Raw genomic sequence first — 19,642 nt, forward strand, 5'->3', positions numbered from 1 at the left:
CTGTTCTTTGGCCCATGAAACATTCAGACTTAGAAGAAAGCCTCCAGCATATTGGGAAGATTCTCTATAGATTATGTATTGAAGTATATAAGCAAGAATCACCCACAATCAGAAACACCTACAAGTTGAGATTTTATTCTAGAAATGAGTATGCCATGATGAAATAACAGAATCTGTAAAGTGCCAAAGAACTTAACAAATATTTATCAAGCAGCTATAATATTAGTAGTACCTTTCCAGACAAGGCAAACAAAAAAGTATGATCTTACAATGTAATTAAGGAGAAGACATATATGTTAAAGTAATTAACAATACAGGTGTGACTAAGGATTAAAATGACTGATACAGCCTTGAATACAAGTAATTTTCTTGGGATAAGAAGTTACTTTTTAAAGCCCAATTTCAAAGTCTACATGTTCTATAAAAGCCATTCCAGAATACTTTAATCATACTGAGTTCCCTTAAAGAATTTACATAGTCTATTTTTTCAATATTTATATGCCGTGTTTGTGATATTTCCAATTTCTTGTAGTAATTCTAATTTCTATTTTAGAACTGGATCAGGAATTCTAAGAGGCCTTTGTGGGCAATCTAGGGAACACAGATTTACCATCAACTTTCCAGCCTAATTTACATCCTTCCCATTTACACATTCCACGTTCCAATTAGATCATACTATCAACTATTCCCCAAATTCATTTTCTCATTTTTCATGCCTTTGCATAACCTATCCTCCATTTCTAAAATGTTTGACCTCTACACCTCAAATCTCTTTAAAATGATTTTAAAAACAACAATTAGCATTTATATAGAGCTTTAAGATTCACAAAGCACTTTACAATTATTTCACTTATCCTTACAACAATCCTAAGACGTAGGAGCTATTACCCCATTTTTTAAGAGAGAAAACTAACAGACACAAATGTTAAGTCAGTCAGTCTAAAAGGCATTTTTTTTAAACACTTACAATGTCAGACACTATACTATAAACAACTAAACATTGGAGACACAAAGAATGGCAAAAGACAGACACTGTTCCTAAGGGGACAGCCTAAGAGGACACAGCATGAAAGCAACTATGTACAAACAAAATAAATACAGGGTACATTGAAAATAATCAACAAAGGAAAGAAACTAGAACTAAGAATGATCAGGAAAAATTTCTTGTGCATGGTGGAATTTTTCTGGGACTTGATGGAAATGAAGAAAAAGAACACTAGACATGAGGGATATATCCAATAGAAACATCTGGAGTCTGGAGGAGAGGAGTGTTTTGTATGAGGAACAGAACGATGGTCAGTGTCAATGAGTCAGAGGAGAGGAGGGACTATACAGAGATGTCAGAAAGGCAAAATCGACAGACTCGACAATATATCGGACATGAGAGATGAGAGAATTTGAGGATAACCATAGGTCGCAAGCCTCAGGGAATAGGAACACAGTGGTACCCTTGACAGTAACAGGGAAGTTCAGAAAGAGGAAGACTTGGGATGGAGGTGATGAGTTTAGTTTTAAATGTGTTGAGATTAAATTTCAGTTTGAGATATCTAAAAGGCAATTAAAGATACAAATCTGAAGTTTAGGAGAGCTAAGTAGTTGTTAAGTAGATCTGAGAATTATGTGCAGAAATGACAATTAAATCCGTGGGGCTTGTCAAGATCAAGTGAAACAGCATAGAGGAGAAGAGGATATAGGACAAACCATATAAGACACCTACCTTTAAGGGATATGACTTATATGATGATACTGCAAAGGAGACAGAGAAGGACTGGTCAGATAGGTAGAAGAATACAGATAAAAACATTTATTTAGCACCTACTAAGTGCCAAGCACTGTGGAAAATGCTGGTAATACAAAGGAGAAGACCCTCAAAGAGCTTACAACTAGAGAGGGAAGACAGAACACAAAAGGAAGCTGAGGAGGGGTGCAGAGTGTGTTGCTGAAGGGTATCTAGCATGATGTGATGGTTATCTAGTGGAGTCTAAACCAAATAAAGCAGCCAGTGGGAAATGAAGAGATGACCAGAAAAGTCTAAGCCCTCTATATGGGTAGATTTTGAAAGGAGATTTTCACTTTGTTCCCCTAGAATTCCAAAGAGAAGGAAAAAGGAACTGAAGGTACTGAGGAAGTGTTGAGTACTAAAAATGAAGCAATCTCCATGACAGTTCTAGTAAATGAGTGTATTATGAGGAAAGCACGATGATGCAAGTCCAAGCCAAGCCTGCTTGCAGCTGGTGAGAAATGACTACTGACTATTGAAAGGAGCAGTCAGAACAATCAGAAGGGAGTAATGACCAAAAAAAAAAAGAAAAAAATCAAGAGAATTAAGAAGAGGGTGATCAAAAGCACCACAAGTTGAAGAGACAGCAAAAAAGATAACGGGATTTAGAAATTTGAAGAATCCAGACTTCAAAGAATTAACAGTGAGAAAAAAAGGAAATTAAAGCATCAATTGTAGACAGCCTTCTCAAAGGGTTTAATCACAAAAGAGAATATATACAAAACAATAATTAGTGGAGATAAGATGAAGTGAAAGATTATAGAGATGGAGGAGAGATGGGCATCTTTGTAGAAAGTAAAAAAGTAACAAGAAGAGATGAAAGATAAGTGAAAGAATAGAAATGATGTAGGTTGCACTCTGCTGAAGAAGGGAGATAGAATAGAATCACTTGGTGTATAGGACAAGAGTGAAGAAGAAAAGAAGCAGAAAGCATCTGGGTGATGTGAGAGAAGAAGGAAAGAAGACTGAGCTCTGAGGGAATGACCTCGGTTTTTTTCAAGGCTCATGATGCTATTAATGATTGGATATGAATTCAAGTCTTCCTGACTCCAGGTCCAGTGTTCTACCCACTATACCTTCTCATTGCCTCTTAGAATTTTTATATTCTTTCAAGATTTTGCTTAAGAGCATCACCTATGTAAGATTTTTATTCTCACTTCAACCAGATGCTCTAATTGTCTATTAACGAATCTATGCAAGTTATATTCTCACAACTCTAATCCTCAGCAAAAATATAAATTTCTTGAAGTATCCTAAGTGCCTAAAACATTGTCTTATACACAGTAGAAGAGTTTGTAGTGTGGGAGAAATATTGTAGAGCTGAGCCAAAAAATCCAATGAACTTCGAATAAGAAGTTTAAAGATAACAATTATCTCCCATTCTATTCTACTAGTCAAGATGAAGAGATTCATCATTCTTCTAGGTGGATTCAGAACTAATTAAATAACCGGTCAAAAAGAGTAGTTTATTAATAGCTCTACTGTTGACCTAGAAAGTATCTAGTGGATCTATCAGAGGTCTTGTACTGCTTAACAGTTGTGTTGATGACCTGGATTAAAGGCATAAATGACATACTTATCAAATCTGCAAATGACCCAAAACTGGGAGAGCAAACTAATATACTGAACAACCAGTCAGGATCCAAGATCATTAGCTAGATCACTGGGCTAAATCTAATAAAATAAAATTTAAAAGTTTGTGTACAATAAATAGATAGGTAGACAGACACAGATTAAAACAATTTCACAAATAAAGGATACTAACCAGTGATACCAACCAAGCATACTTAAATAAACATATGAAAATTTTAAGTGTTTCAAAGAATTAAAAGATCAATATGAGTCAACTGTGTTCAAAACAAAAGAGCTAAAAGCTGTTATATTCTACATTGGTCATAGCCCTTTCTAAGATCTAAATATAATACCCCTTCTGAGTCCTGCATATCAGCTCTGAATACCAAATGTTAAGGACACTGAGAAAATGAAAAGCTTCCCAAGGAAAACTGACAAGATTAAAAAAAGGGGGATCATTCCTTATGAAGATCAATTAGAGGAAATTAATATGCTTAACTTAAGAATCAGGGAAAACATAATAATCACTGTTTTCAAGTCTTTGAAAGGTTGTCATATAGAATAAAAATTTGTTTTCTGGTAAGTCATAATAAATGAAAGCAAAAAGGCATATTTTGGTTCAATAGAAGGAAAAACTTGATAATAATCAAAGGTATCCAAAAGATAAATGACTGCCTTAGGAAGTAGCAGATTTCTCTTTCACCTGAAGTCTTCAACAAAGGCTGGAAATCTACTTGTTGAGTCTGCTGTCAAGAGTACTTTTATTTCAGTATGGTTTAAACTAGATGGATTCTAAGATCCCTAACAACTTTCAGATTCAGTGAAATTCCAACTCTGATAAGTTCTTTCTTTTTTTTTTCCCTGAGGCAATTGGGGCTAAATTACTTACCCAAGGTCACACAGCTAGGCAGTGTTAAGTGTTTGAGGCCAGATTTGAACTAACATTGTCCTCCTGACTTGAGGGCTGGTGCTCTATCCACTGTGCCACCTAGCTGCCCCTCTGATTTTACTTTCTATATGATGCTGAGTAAGTCATTCTACTTCTCTGAGAATAAATTTCCTTAACTATCAAACAAAAACAATACTGGACTACCTGTTATTTGAGGTGGTAGTAGTTCCTTGGGGAGGATAGCAACCATGGACCCAGTGAGCACATAGAAAATTTTCACAAGAGAAGTAGATCAACAACAATATAAGCAGTATACACTAAGAACTGAACATTTGTATTAATCTTAAGTACACTAAAAAATGACATTTAAGTGTCATAATTAGTGTGCACTGTTGTTTTTTTTTATTACATTTTTACAAAGATATTTAACCCTTACTAGGGAAAAAAAAAAAAAAGAAAACTTGAACTGGCTAGGGAAAAACTAACCAGGACAAAAGAGACAGGGTAAAAGAGGTGTTTGTGGATGGTGTTTAATGGCATATGAGCTTCTAGAGCTAATAATTAAAAATAAGGCATTTTGTAAACTTTAAAATGAGATATAAATGTGAGCCACTGTAATATGTTCTAATGGCTTCCATTTCTCTTATGTCCCTTCAGAGCCCAGCAGAGTGATCAACATAATAGGTTAGGCATTCAACAATTACTTCTTAAAGTAATTAATTAATTAAAATAAAATAAAAATAAAGTAATTAATTAAAAAATAATTTTAAAAATCAATATTGCTAATAAAAAATAAATACTCATCTCATTAAACAACATTTACCACTTATAATTATCACAATAATTTTTAACGATTGCATTTATTTACTTAACATATACATTATGAAACATATCAAATAACAGCTAACTTATGTAACACTTTACAGCTTACAGAACACTTCATAAAACTGCGAGGCACAAATATTGTATTATCATTCCCATTTTAAGACAGTTTCTAAGGTCAGAACTGAAATTTCTAAAAGACAAGATTGAGAGGAAGGAAATGTTACTCTTTCAAGGACTTAGGATCTAGGCTAAAAATTAGTGAACCTAGGAGACTACACAAAGGTCTTCACAGAACTAAAGATCAAGGGATGTCACTAGACAAAAGAAGATATTTTAGATGTTTCTAACCTAGGGCTCCCATATCTGGTGCTATATGGTTGAGTCAACAGCTTATAGACAAAATGAAACACCTAGTTAAGAGTCAAATAATAACTAGAAAACTTAAGAACTTAACTTAGTATTTAGCCCAGAGAGAATTGAAAAAGTTTTGGGTTTTTTTTTAAGTTTATCAAGAGGAAACTAAGAAAGCTAGTTTCTTGAACATTTACACAAAACACTAGCTTTAACTATGAAGGACCACAAACCTATAATTTTTATTCACTGTTATTATAAATGCCTTTTGTGTTTTCCATTAATACTTAGCACTAAAGACCTTAAGAAATATGCACAAAAAGACTTTTATGCTATTCTGAAGCAAAGAACAAGGGGGAAAGTTTGCATTTTCTTCCAAAGACAAAGGTGGAGGAATCAAGGTTTCAAAGTAGCAATGAAAAATCAGTAATGTGTACTTATAAGCCAAGTCCTACCAATAAGATCTGATAGAGAAAAAAAAAAGTGTGGGTGAGGGATCAGTATAATAGATCTCATGGCATCCTACCATAAAAGTTGGTTTTTTATTTAAATTAATAATGTACTTTATCATCTGCTTCTTTCCCTCAAATATGTAAAAGAAACACAAGTTACTTAATGTTCAGTTAATTGAACTATTACAGCAAAAGTATACTAAAATTTATAGGCATACTCTTCCATAAATAATCAATAATTTAAATCCTAATTATTGATTACTGAATATTTCTCAAACATTCCACCTATCATTTATTGAAGTTTGACCTATTCATAATTAACACATTGAAGTGGTGACAAATGACATGCCAGATCACACATGAATTTAGATTTAACAGCAAAGTCTTTGCAAAGAATTCATGATAAAGAAAAAATAGCAAATGCAATGCAAAAATCAAGATAAAAATCTGATTAGTGAAAAAATGATGTGTGGAATATCATCTTGCTATGAACAAGAAAGTAATGAATTACTATATTCTTCAATAACAAACAAGAGAATTGTTCTAATTAGTGGAGGAGCAGTCAGGTGTGCTGATAAATGTTTAACAAGGAGCACTGTGAAATACACTTGGAAAAAAGTGTTAAACTTTAACATTTAATCTGCATTATTAAAAAAATTTTGTCACTTTTTAAAATCTAAATAATGATAAAAGTACTAATTTGTATTGTTCGATAATTTCCAAGGTTGAGACTTGAACAAACAGCTCTCAAAAGGAAGTAGGAACTAACTCCAGCACACCATTATAGTAGCAATCTCAAATACAAAAATTACAAGCAATTAATTTTAACATTGAGAAGGATGCATTTTTCAGGCACTCCACCTTTCTTTTTGCCTGGGTGATACCCTAAAGTCAAGAAAAACAAGTCATTGATAAAACACATTCAAAATTCTTTCCCTCCATATGCAAAAAAGTTTTAATTAAAATAAGGAGCCAAGATGCCTGTGAGATAAATTCAAGAATATCCTAAAAGTGAAAATATCTGATTACTTCAGATTATTTTACAAAAACATACAAAGCTTAGTATCTTACAAATTAAAATGAACTTATTTGATATTTATCATGAATCTTAAGGTTGATAATATTAACCAATGTCTTATATTAGCCAACAAATTGCATTTAAAAGGCAGTTTATATTCAATAAAAAAAGGATGAAACTATGTTTACTATACTATTTTGAAGGCAGAAAATAATTCTTAACTGTTATTGTAATTAAAAATGAATCAAGTATCTAACATGAAAAATGACAACTTATTTCAAAAAAGATCATATTTTAAAGGAAATGTGAATTTAAGATTTAGAATCTCATTCAAAACTATAACCTGTTGCTTTATATCAGGTAAGTGAACTTAGAGCATTCGCTGGATATAAAAAATACACCTTTTACTCTCTGATTCTGCATCTACTATTTCTCTCTCCTCAATTTTTTCTCCTCTATGTATGCTTTCAGTTTTTCATTGTCATCTGTACACATGATTAAATAGTACCTCTGCACTTGGGTTTTGCAGAACAAACATTCAAATATTTTGTGATGAAAGGAATCCTACTCAGAAATTTTTAACGTAAGCTTACTGTTGCCACCTTGAAGTTCAATATCCATCTTTAGTAAAAGAATCTTTACCTGAGTAAGATACCGTCTATAATCTTGGCGAAGTTCTTCCTTTAGTTTATGTTTCTTCCTTTCATAGTCTTCACCAAGTGGTAAACTCAATCCATAGTCAATCCCTGAAAAATAGAAAGTATTTACTAACAATCTGAACAACAGAACTTCACTTTCAATGCACTCTAGATAGAACAAAACAAACTGGGAAGAAAGTCCACTTAAATCTACACCTTTTGATTATTAGCAAAGCCTCAACTATTTTAATCTTTGGACTACAATCAAATTGACAAAATAAAACCAAAGAAAAATGATGCATTTAATGTCATCTAATTTGTAAATTAATTTCTGTAAATTAATTTGTAGTTTTTTGTAAGAGAAAACTCTAAGAATGTCAGATTGTCTATTTCCAATTCTAGAAGAACATGTAATCAACATGTATTTTTCAGCAAGGAAGCTTACAAAAATAAATTTGTCAAAAACATTCTTCTCAGGAAATATATTTATGGTGTTTAGCAATTTTATCTTATAATAAATTTAAACCACTGACTGAAAAAGCTACTATTTCATAGAAACTGAACATTTCCTTCAAAAATATCCACTTAAATGAGCTTTAAGATTAGGTTACATACTTTAATTTTTATTATTAAAAACTATGTCAAGCATAGGTGACAAGATGACTATTCTTTTCAGATTTTTGAAAGCCCTTCCTCTTTCTCTGGCCCTACTAGATAAAAAAATATAATTTCAAATATTTTCATTTTAGCAAAATAGAAGTTTTTCCTTTTGAAATCCAGAAAGGACTATAGTTAAGATAACTAGCTACAGTGTATGTGTTGCCATTGATATCACCATTTCTGTGCCTTATTCCTCACAAAGCAACTAAAGAATGGGACCTGGTCATAGGCATGACATATCAGTGCTTTATTACATCACTAAAATATTTCAGAAATTAAACCAAAGAGCTATAAATTTTAATGGGTGTTCACTGGCTTTTACAAAATTGTATACAACATATGTATACATGTATAACATGTACTATCCAATTATCTTATCATTTTATTGTCATGTTCACAGCTAGAGTACTCATATCACATTATCTATCACCTTTAAAAGGATTTGAGTATTATCAGCACACACACTTCCCTAAGGTAACACCTTTTAACTCAATTGCTAATAATTTTCTTTCAAGAGTCTAAAGTCTTCCATAACCAGAAAGCACTAACTATCCATTTTTGTTGGAATAGCTAGTAGCCTTCCTTTAAAACCAAGAAAATTAGATCTTTCTTTGGAGAAATACTACTTATATCTACTAATATAAAGGAAAAAGACTTCATATTTTGAATCTCATTCAAAATAGGGAAAATATGAAAAATATTTTTATTTTTCTACTTTTGCATTTAGATAAATTTTCACCCAAAAACAAATGCACAATAACTATGAAGTGAAGTAAAATATCTCAGCATATACAATCATAATAAAGGCTTTGTTGTGCAATGACACTATATGCTAAGGGAACTTAGCTCACAGTGGGAAGAGTAAACAAATTATTCACATCTTTCAGAAGTACAAATGTTATACTTACTTTCACATATATCTACTATATCATTTATTAAGATTATCTATTTACCTTTTACTATAAATTTAAATGACACTTATATTGCTGTTATTTTTCCAGCTCTATATGACAAATAATTATGTAATTCTAAACCGTGTTCCATCTCTAATTTTAAAATATTATTTTTGAGGAACTCTATCAACAGTTGCGCCTCAATAGAGAAATATTGAATAAATTTAAAACTATGTAAAAAAAAACTTAATTTTTTTCATCTGCTTTAGCACTTCAAGCTAAACAATAACCATGACATGATAAATTTGCTTATTGATCTAAAGAAATATAGAGACTCTCTAATTCAATGGTTGCTTTCTGATGGTTCTAGTAGCAAGTAACACTTAAGAATCATTTTACAGTCATTTATAGTGATGACACTTTACAAAGTAAAACAACAATGACCACAAAAAGAATTAAGAATAGGTTTCAAAAATACAACCAAGTAAACTAATATTTACTTTATACAGCAATTAAGAGTTAAATAAAATCAATTTATACAAATCATTCCTAAGAGATAATTGAGATGTATTTTTTTCAAATTAAAATTTATTTTTTCACACAGGCATTATATCAATTCAGCATAATATTATAAAATGCCTAGTATGAACAAGGTACTGTGCTAAGGAGACAGTAGAGATACAAAGACAAAAACAAAGAACACCTGCTGTCCTCAAAGAGTTTTTATATTCTACAAAAAGGACAGGACTAGATACAGACTGAAGAAAAAGAAATATTAAACAACCAGGAGGATGATCGGGGAAAGACTGACAGAAAAGTTGCATGTGAACTAAGCTTTGAATGAAGATAAGAATATTTTGGTAGTAAGATATAAAAGAGAATCAAGTCTCAAAGAGGTTTGTACAAATTCTTTGGAGTAAGAAATAGAATATCAAAATCTACAAACAGCTACTAATATCAGCAAAAACTGGGCTACCTCTGTAGCCTCAGAAAGCCTGAATGTGTTCAGAAGGTCCCAGGGTTGAGGGCTAGGGGAAAACTACAGCATCTTCCAGAGAAGCAAGCAATGCTCAGATGAAAACAACAGTCAGGAGTCCAGTGACTCCAAGGTCCTCAGCACTCTGTTCTGGGACACCAGGGAGAGCCCTGAAGATGCATCATTCGAACCTCAAAGATAGAAGCAGGTAGAAATCAGCACAAAAATCCAGGGAACTCAGAGTGAGATCAAACAGGACCAACCACACTACCCAATTCAAGAACCAAAGCAGGAGAGATAAGTAAACCAAAGAAGCTCAACTAAAAGCACTAACTTTTGTAGATCTAAAGATACTCCAAAATTAGAAAATAATTCTATACAAAAACCATAAGCAATGAGTTCAAGTGAAAAAAATAACTTTCTACAAGGTCTACAAAAATACCTACATGAAAAGATTTTTTAAACGGCATTAAAAGTTCTAAAGGAAGTATTGGAAGAAGCAAAAGTAGCTTAAAACATGTGGCTAATTTTACTATAGTAATAGACTTCCTAAAATCAGATTAGACCAAAGAGGAACAACGATTTCATGAGAAAACAAAAAATATGGAACAAAATCAAAATTAAAATATTGAGGAATAGAAGAAAATGCAATATTCTGATACAAAAAAAACTGACCTTGACAAAAAAAAAGGTAAAATAAGAAGGAATAATCTAAAAATTATTCAAATACCTAAAAACCAATTCCACTTTATAATGAATGGTATATTCATAGAAAGTAAACATGGATAAGAAATGTACAATCTGTAACCACAGGCTCTGATTGAACTTTGGATCTTTTTAAGCACAGTCATGAAATCACAAATTAAAAATGACCAAATATTTTTTTAAAATGAGGCCAAAGTAAAGAATCCTCAATCTCTTGAAAAAAATCTTCCAAAAAGTCCCGGAAAAATCATACCCATAATCAAAAATCAAAGAAAATAAAACTATAAGCATTCAAAAAAAAAAATAGTCCTGAAGAAACCTGGAAGCTAATGCTACAGAAAGAAATCTTGAATTTAATATTCCAAAAGGCAAAAGATAGAAAAAAAATTTTTAAAAATACCTCTGCAAAGAAAAATATAATCTTACAGGACAAAAAAAAAAAAAAAAAAAAAAAAAAAAAAAAGGAACTTTTAACAGAATACAGATCTTCCAAGCATTTCTAATAATAATTTTTTAAAAAAAATCCTAGATCTAATTAGGGACTTTGAAATAAACACAAGAGTTGAGAGAAACACAGAAAACTAGATTTACTTGAGCAAATGGAAGAAACTATATGGTGATATAGTGCAAACATTCTATCAGGGAACAACAAACGTGCTCCTTCAAAGGGTATTGAGGGAATTAAAGAAATCAGAAGACCTGGGTGTGGATTGATTCTGTTCTGAGTGAGGAAAAGAAAGAGAAGGAAAGTAAATACCTACCAAAGAAAGGAGGAAACACTTATTCTTCCATTCCTTCTAAATGTAGTATATGAGAAGAGTATACAATCAGAAAGAAAGGGATTGGAGAGAGGATGCATCAAAAGAAATTGACACGGACAAAAGAATTGACTATATTTAAATATACATCATACACAAATGCCCTCTTCCAATTCAATAAAGAAATACATGGAGAGCAGGAGAGGGAGTGAAGAGGGGAAAATAATACCTACAAGTAAAACAAATAACATTCAGGTTTTACTCACTTCACTTTTCTATCAGTTCATTTAAGTCTTTCCAAGTTTTTCTGAGAGATCTTGCTCAACATTTGTCATAGCATAATAGTATCCCATCATAATCCTATACCACAACTTGTTGGGCCATCCTCCAAATGATGGGCATCCCCCCCGTTTCCAAATCTCTCCCACTACAAAAAGAGCAGCCATAAACATTTTTATACACATAGGTCGTTTTCCTCCGTTTTTTATCTCTTTGGGACACAAACCTAGTAGTGGTATTGCTAGATCAAAGGGTATGCATGACTTTAAAGCTCTTTGGACATAGTTCCAAATTGCTCTACAGAATGGATGGATCACTACACAATTCTACCAATGGTGCATTAGCATCTCCACTTTCACATGTCCCCTCTAATACTGATGTTTTTCTTTTCTGTCATATTAGCCAATCTGATAGGTATAGGGTAGTACCTCAAAGTTGTTCTAATTTGCATTTCTCTCATCAAAATGGTTTAGAGCATATAATAACTGATGTTTTTCTTTTCTGTCATATTAGCCAATCTGATAGATATAGGGTAGTACCTCAAAGTTGTTCTAATTTGCATTTCTCTCATCAAAATGGTTTAGAGAATATGAATATCGATATTTTGATGACTTCATCTGAAAATTTCTTGTTCATATCCTTTGAATACTTATCAATTGGGGGGATGGTTCTTAATTTTATAAATTTGACCCAGCTCTCTATATATTTTGAAATGAGATCTTCATCAGACCTCATTTCAGTTTCATATTGAATCCTTTTTTGTATTCTGCTATTTACATGGAAAGACTCTTTTTTGGTGATAAAGTTCAGTTTTAGATTTTTTGTTTTAAAGTTTCAAAGTATCAAAAAATTAACTATAAAAATAATAAATGCCTGGGATTAGATGGCTAGAATTATCATTAGCAAATATGTGTGTGTCACATTTCTATTTTAGAATAGCTACATACAGGCTAGAAACTGGAAATTGAAGGGATTCCCACCAATTGGAGAATGGCTGAATAAATTGTGGTATATGAATGTTATGGAATATTATTGTTCTATAAGAAATGACAAGCAAGATGAATACAGAGAGGCTTGGAGAGACATACATGAACTGATGCTAAGTGAAATGAGCAGAACCAGGAATTCATTATACACAGCAACAACAATACTGCATGATGATCAGTTCTGATGACATGGCTCTCTTCAACAATGAGAGGATCTAAATCAGATCTGTAATGAACAGAACCAGCTATACTCAGAGAAAGAACACTGGGAAACAAGTATGAACCACAACATAACATTTCCCCTCTTTCTGTTAGTTTGCTTGCATTTTTGTTTTTTTCTGCTCAGGTTATTTTTACCTTCTTTCTAAATCCGATCTTTTCTGTGCAACAAGATAATTGTATAAATATGTATACATATATTGTATTTAACATATACTTTAATATATTTAACATGTATGGGACTACCTGCCATTTAGGGGAAGGGGTGGAAGGAAGGAGGGGAAAAGTTGGAACAAAAGTTTTTGCAAGAGTCAATGTTGAAAAATTACCCATGCACATGTTTTGTATATAAAAAGCAATAAAAAATAAAATAAAATAAAAGAATAGCTACATACGATTATCAAAATTTTGGTACTGGCTAAAAAACAAAAGTAGTTGATCAGTGGAATAGGTTAAGTTTATGGGACAAAATAGTCAATGACAATCTATAGTAATCTAGTGTTTGACAGATTGGCTAAGATGACAGGAAAAGATAATGACAAATGTTAGAAGAGATGTGGGAAAACTGGGACACTAATGCATTGTTGGTGGAGTTGTGAAGTGATCCAACCATTCTGGAGAGCAATTTGGAACTGTGCTCAAAGGGCTACCAAATTATGCATACTCTTTGACCCAGCAGTATTTCTACTGGATTTGTATCCCAAAGAGATTTTAAAGGAGGAAAAGGGACCCACATGTGTAAAAATGTTTGTGGCAACCCTTTTCGTAGTGGCAAGAAACTGGAAACTGAATGGATGCCCATCAGTTGGAGAATGGCTGAATAACTTATGGTAAATGAATGTTATGGAATATTATTATTCTGTAAGAACTGACCAGCAGGATGATTTCAGAGAGTTTTGGAGAGACATACATGAACTGATGCTAAGTGAAATGAGCAAAGCCAGGAGATAATTGTACATGGCAACAACAAGATTACACAATGATCAATTCTGATGGATGTGGCCCTCTTCAATCATCAATAAGATGATTCAGACCAGTTCCAGTGATCTTGTGATGAGAGCCAGAGAGAGGACTGTAGAAACTGAGTATGGATCACAACACAGCATTTTCACTTTTTGTTGTTGTTTGCTTGCATTTTATTTTCTCTTTTTTTTCTTTTTGATCTTATTTTTCTTGTGCAGAAAGATAATTATATAAATATGTGTGCATATATTGGATATAACATATATTTTTATCATATTTAACATGTACTAGATTACTTGCCTTCTAGGGGAGGAGGTAGAGGAAAGGAGAGGAAAAATTGTAACACAAGGTTTTTTGCAAGAGTCAATGTTGAAAAATTATCCATGCATATGTTTTGGAAATAAAAAGCTTTAATTAAAAAAAAAAAAAAAAAAAAAAGAACAACTGCCTAATAAATACCAATAAATACCTAAAGGAAAAAGTTTTTTTCCTTTATATGGACTACTTTAGGATTCATACTTTGTGGTAATTACATATTATATATGTATGTGTATAATTGTTCTTTTCATATTTTTTTTTGTCCCTATTCTGGCAAATATATTTTAAAGTTATTTCTTAAACGTTTTTAAAGATTGCAAAACAAATAATGCTATCTACACATGAACATGTCATTAGCAGCAGAATTATCAGTTATGATGCCAACAGAAGTGAAAAATGTAAACTATCAATTCATATCTCTTGCCCATTTCTTATTATGGTACACTAAACTTCAGAAAGCAGACATGGGTTAAAGATGTATAGTTTTAAGCCATGAACTCTGACTCAATTGGACACTAAATCTTGACATCATTACTACAGCTCTACCTCATGATAATGAAGTAATAATTACACCACTTTATACTTAAGAGAACCTCTTACAGAATAATTTAAAGTATTATTTTAAAATAAGTTATATTCACACACTCACATTTATATATACATATTAAAGTACGTTCTGTTAAGTTAAAAAGTAGCACTATGTCAGCTATTCAATAATTAATTCAATAAATCAGACCAAGAATGCAGAGTGCTTTACAAACCTTTTAAGTATTATATAAATGTTAACTATTTCCCATTAATTATTTAAAATAATATTAATGATGGTAATAACAATGATAGCTAATATTTATATAGTGCTTACTACATGCCAAGTACTGTGCTAAGTGCTTTACAAATATTATCACAACAACCGAGGAAGGGGAGGGCTACAAATATTTTCCCCATTTTAAAATTGAGGAAACTGAAGCAAAAAGAGATTAAGTGACTTGTCCAGAGTCACAAAGCTAGTAAGTGTCTAAGAGCATATCTGAATTATAATCTTCCCAATTCCAGGCTTGGCTCTCTCTGTCTTCACTTCTTTATCTACTGCATTACCTAACACAAATAAAAGGATGATACAAGCATGATTAAAATCACATAATTCATACATATTATTCATATAATTATGTTGACTTCATTATAAGAAAGAAAATTTTATGTACACACATTTAATATGGTTTCCAGTTGCTAATATGGTCTATCACCTTAAAGCATAATTGTTTGATTTTTTTTTTTTTGGTTGAGGCAATTGGGGTTAAGTGACTTGCCCAGAGTCACACAGCCAGGAAGTATAAGTTATTATAATAATAAGACATTATATGTCTTCATATAATAAGCCAGATATGAACTCGGGTCCTCCTGACTTCAGGATTGGTGCTGTATCCACTACACCAACTAGCTCTATTTCTTTGATTTTTAAATGAAAAAGTCAGTCTTACTATATTTACTCATTTTTTTAATTAAAAAAATCTGTTCTATTTATAATGCAATCTGTGGTTGTATCATAGATAACAGTAGTTAGTTTTTAGTAAATTAAAACAAAGCTAGTATCATATTGTTACCAAATGATTAGAAAAGATATTATTTTATAGAGAGAGAGTGCATTATCAGGATACTAGAAGGAAAGAAAATGAAACATATCTAAAAAAAAAAAAGCAAACCTCTTGCATTAGCTAAACTTGATACTAACAATTTCTTAAATATTAGTGCACTTAAACAAAATACCTAAAGAATCTCTGTTCTCTTGACGATTTGGCGGTATGTTTTCTTTGGCCATGGATATTAGTATTTTGCTGTTGTCTGAAAGCTTTTCTCCAGCATTGCTCTGGAACAACAAGAAAAAAAAAAGACAATCCATTTAAGAAGGGAAAAATCTCAAAGCATTTAATACATTTTTAATGTGTTTCACATCTTTTTTACATTTTGCAATTTAAGAAGCAATTACCAAAATGTCTCAATATTGTAATAAACGGTAATAAAGTTATAACTTTTCCAAAACATTAAGAATTAATATTATGCATTTTAATCCTCTATGCTTAAGTGCTACAAAATTTTATTATAAAATACCTTGCAATTCCATAGATTCAGATATTCTATGCATCAAAATATTTCTCTAATACATTTACAAATTGATGCTTTTTGTTGTACAAATCTTTTTTTCAGTCATTTCCAACCCTTCATGACCTCATTTGGGGTTTTCTTGTCAAAGACAATAATGGGGTAATTTGTCATTTCCTTCTCCACATCATTTTACAGATGAGAAGACTAATGCAAACAGGATTAAATGACTTGCTTACAATCAAACAGCTGTTAAGTGTCTGAGGTCAGATTTTAAACTCAGGAAAATGAGTCTTCCTGATTTCAGACCCAGCACCCTGCTCACTGAAACACCTAATTGTTCCATCACAAAGATAACACTTTGCAATCCACAGATCTTAGAAAAGAGGTTACTTTTATACTGTAAAATAGTAGGGTAATGTAATTGTAAATATGAGACGTCATTTATAATTTTTAAAAATCTTCTAAAAGATTCATTATTGCCAATTTTACAAATTGCTTTTAAGATATTAATGGAGTAAAAATAATTCCTAAAATACAAATTTGAAAATTTTTAATTTTTACAAATTTTTGGCACTTGAAAATTATTTGTAGCCAGACACAACTTCATCATTTTTATGAAACATAATTTTAGCAACTGGAAAGAAGTCAGAAAAACTGAGATTCAAAACAGTTTAAAAGATAAGTTAAACTAAGTTTATCTTAACTAAACCTGCAGCTAGTAAATTCATTAATTCTGATATTTTAGGATTAAGATTAATTTGGAATCTAACTTTTTCTCAAACTTTTTACAAGCATAGCACAACTTCTTAATTTAAACAACTTTGCAGTAAAATACTTTTAAATAATTTTAATGTGTTAAGGTTAATTCTGCTAAATAAGATGATTTTGTAAATCTTATATTTTCAAATCAATCTTATTGCATCTCTAAAAATATCACAATTTAGCACAAAGGTTGTTCCTGCTTCCTATGTTTTATAACTGGAAGAAATGTAAATTGTAAAATAGTACCACTTAAATTTCACATTTGGGATTATTTCAGTTTATCAACTTTTCACTTTACATTTTGTATTTACATTCACTTACAAATGAGTTTTGACATAAAATTTCCTGTTTTAGTTTTAAAGTTTTTTACCATTCTAACAGAAATACTTTTAACTTGTTACAAAACAGAAACTGACCAATAAAACTCCAGAACTTAACATAAATTAAAGCTAGACACTGTCATATTACCTTTATATCCATATAAGGAGGATCTTTTTCCAACTCTGCTTTGTCTTTTGTCAGTCTAGCCTTTCGTTCTTCAATAAACTGGTCTAAATTATCTGCCATTCTTCAGATTCTAAAAATAAATAATATGATATTAAATAAATGTTATGTCAATATGCATATCCTTATTACTTATATATTTATATACCTTAAGCACTCCTCATTTGGCATTCAATTTAGCTTATTTATTCACATGAAAACTTCAAATGAAAAGTTGGATTAATTGAGATACTATACACAAAACAATTTGGAAACATTCAAATATTATAAATGTCAGTTATGACTTTTATTCTTATCAGAAGATTGACCCAAGCGATTAACAAGATCCTGGGGCTGAAGACACAAAGATAAAAGCAGAGCAATCCCTGCCCTCAAATGAAGTGGTGTAGTCCTTAGGAATGATGTAATAGAAGCCTCAATAGCTGTAGAGACCCCAGTACTTCAAAGGAAAAGTTGGACTGATTGAGATACTATACACAAAACAATTTGAAAACATTTAAATACCATAGGTGTCAGTTATGACTTTTATTCTTATCATTAGATTGACCCAATAGATTAACAAAACTCTGGGGTACTCCAGAAGTGTACTAGAGTGTACACTCCAGAAGCTCTGCAAGAGAGTATGGAAAAGGCATATAATTCATTAAAAGAAAAATTTGATAAAGTGAAAAAAGAAAACAACTTCCTGAAATGTGAATTGGAAAAGACAAAGAACTCCCAGGAAAGTAGGATTTGTGAAATGGAAAAAGAAAATAACTAAGTAAAAAAAATTAGTGAACTGGAAAAAAATTCCATAGAGCAAAATAACTCATTTAAAAACTCAATTGAACATATAACAAAAAGAAGGAAAAAAAGCTAATGAAGAAAACTCATAAAAAATCAGAACTGAACAAATAGAAATGAATGATTCGTTGAGACATCAAGAATCAGTCAAGCAAAACAAAACAAACAAAAAAAAATAGAATAGAAAAAAATGTTATATATCTACTTGGAAAAACAACAGACCTGGAAAATAGATCTAGGAGAGCTAATCTGAGGATTATTGGACTTCCTGAAAATTATGATGAAAGAACTTAGACACTATTTTACAGGAAATCATCAAAGAGAAGTGCCCAGATGTAATAGAATCAGAAGGTAAAATAGGCATTTAAAGAATTCATTGCACACCTTCTGAAAGAGACCCCAAAATAAAAACTCCAAGGAATGTTGTGGCTAAATTTCAGAACTATCAGAGTAAGGAAAAAATATTACAAGCAGCCAGAAAAAAAAAAAAAAAAAAACGATTCCAATACCAAGGAGCCACAATAAGGATCACTCAGGATCTAGCTGCTTCCACATTAAAGGATCGGAAGGGCCTGGAATCTGATATTCTGAAAGGCAAAAGAACTTGGGATGCAGCCAAGCTAAGCTGAGCATTTTCTTCCAGGGAAGAAGATGTTCATTCAATGAAACAGGTGAATTCCATTTATTCCTCATGAAAAAACCATTGCCAAACAAAAAATCTGACCTCCAAAATAGGACTCAAGAGAAGCATAAAAGATAAAAAGAACTCTTGAGAACTATATTTCTGTTATGGATATATATAAAAAGCATGTGTATAATTTGATTTTACTGTTATAATACTAAAAAAAAAGGAAGCAAAAGTAAAAAGGGGATAGTATCAGAAAAAGGGAAAAGGGGAGATAAAAAGAGGGAAATTACATCCCACAAAGAAGCAAAGGAAATCTATCATATCTGAAGGAATTTAAAGAAGGGAAGGAACACTGTGTGAATCTTACTCTCATCAGATTTGCCTCAAAGAGAAAATATTAGACATATCTGGTTTACAGAGAAATTTCTCTCACCTCATTAAAAAATGGGAGAGAAAAAGGGAAAGGGAAATGAGTAATAAGGGAAAGTAAAAGAAAGGGAAAAGGACTCAAAGGGGATGGGAGGGATTCTAAAGAGGGAAAGCTGCGTGAGGTAAATGATGCCCATAAGTTTAATACTGGGGA

The 19,642-nt window shown here is 31.6% G+C and overlaps 1 protein-coding gene across 20 annotated transcripts in view; it reads right to left on the reverse strand.

Moving 5' to 3' along the window:
- The window catches only part of CSPP1 (centrosome and spindle pole associated protein 1), a 120,158-nt gene that overhangs the window by 89,293 nt on the left and 11,223 nt on the right, over positions 1-19,642 (reverse strand). For 19 of the 20 annotated variants that reach the window (XR_004230926.1, XR_004230927.1, XR_004230928.1 and 16 more), the window contains 3 exons: positions 17,613-17,721; positions 16,047-16,146; positions 7,530-7,633 (listed from right to left, as the gene is read on the reverse strand). Coding sequence is in view for 15 of the 20 variants with exons in the window: in XM_031946296.1 (XP_031802156.1) it covers positions 7,530-7,633; positions 16,047-16,146; positions 17,613-17,711 (303 nt within the window). In the remaining 5 variants the exon portion in view is untranslated. Of the gene's footprint in view, positions 1-7,529; positions 7,634-16,046; positions 16,147-17,612; positions 17,722-19,642 lie in introns of those variants that run through there. The other variant, XM_031946305.1, reaches the window with a different exon arrangement.

Source organism: Sarcophilus harrisii, chromosome 1, assembly GCF_902635505.1.
Source record: "Sarcophilus harrisii chromosome 1, mSarHar1.11, whole genome shotgun sequence".
NCBI lineage: Eukaryota > Metazoa > Chordata > Mammalia > Dasyuromorphia > Dasyuridae > Sarcophilus > Sarcophilus harrisii.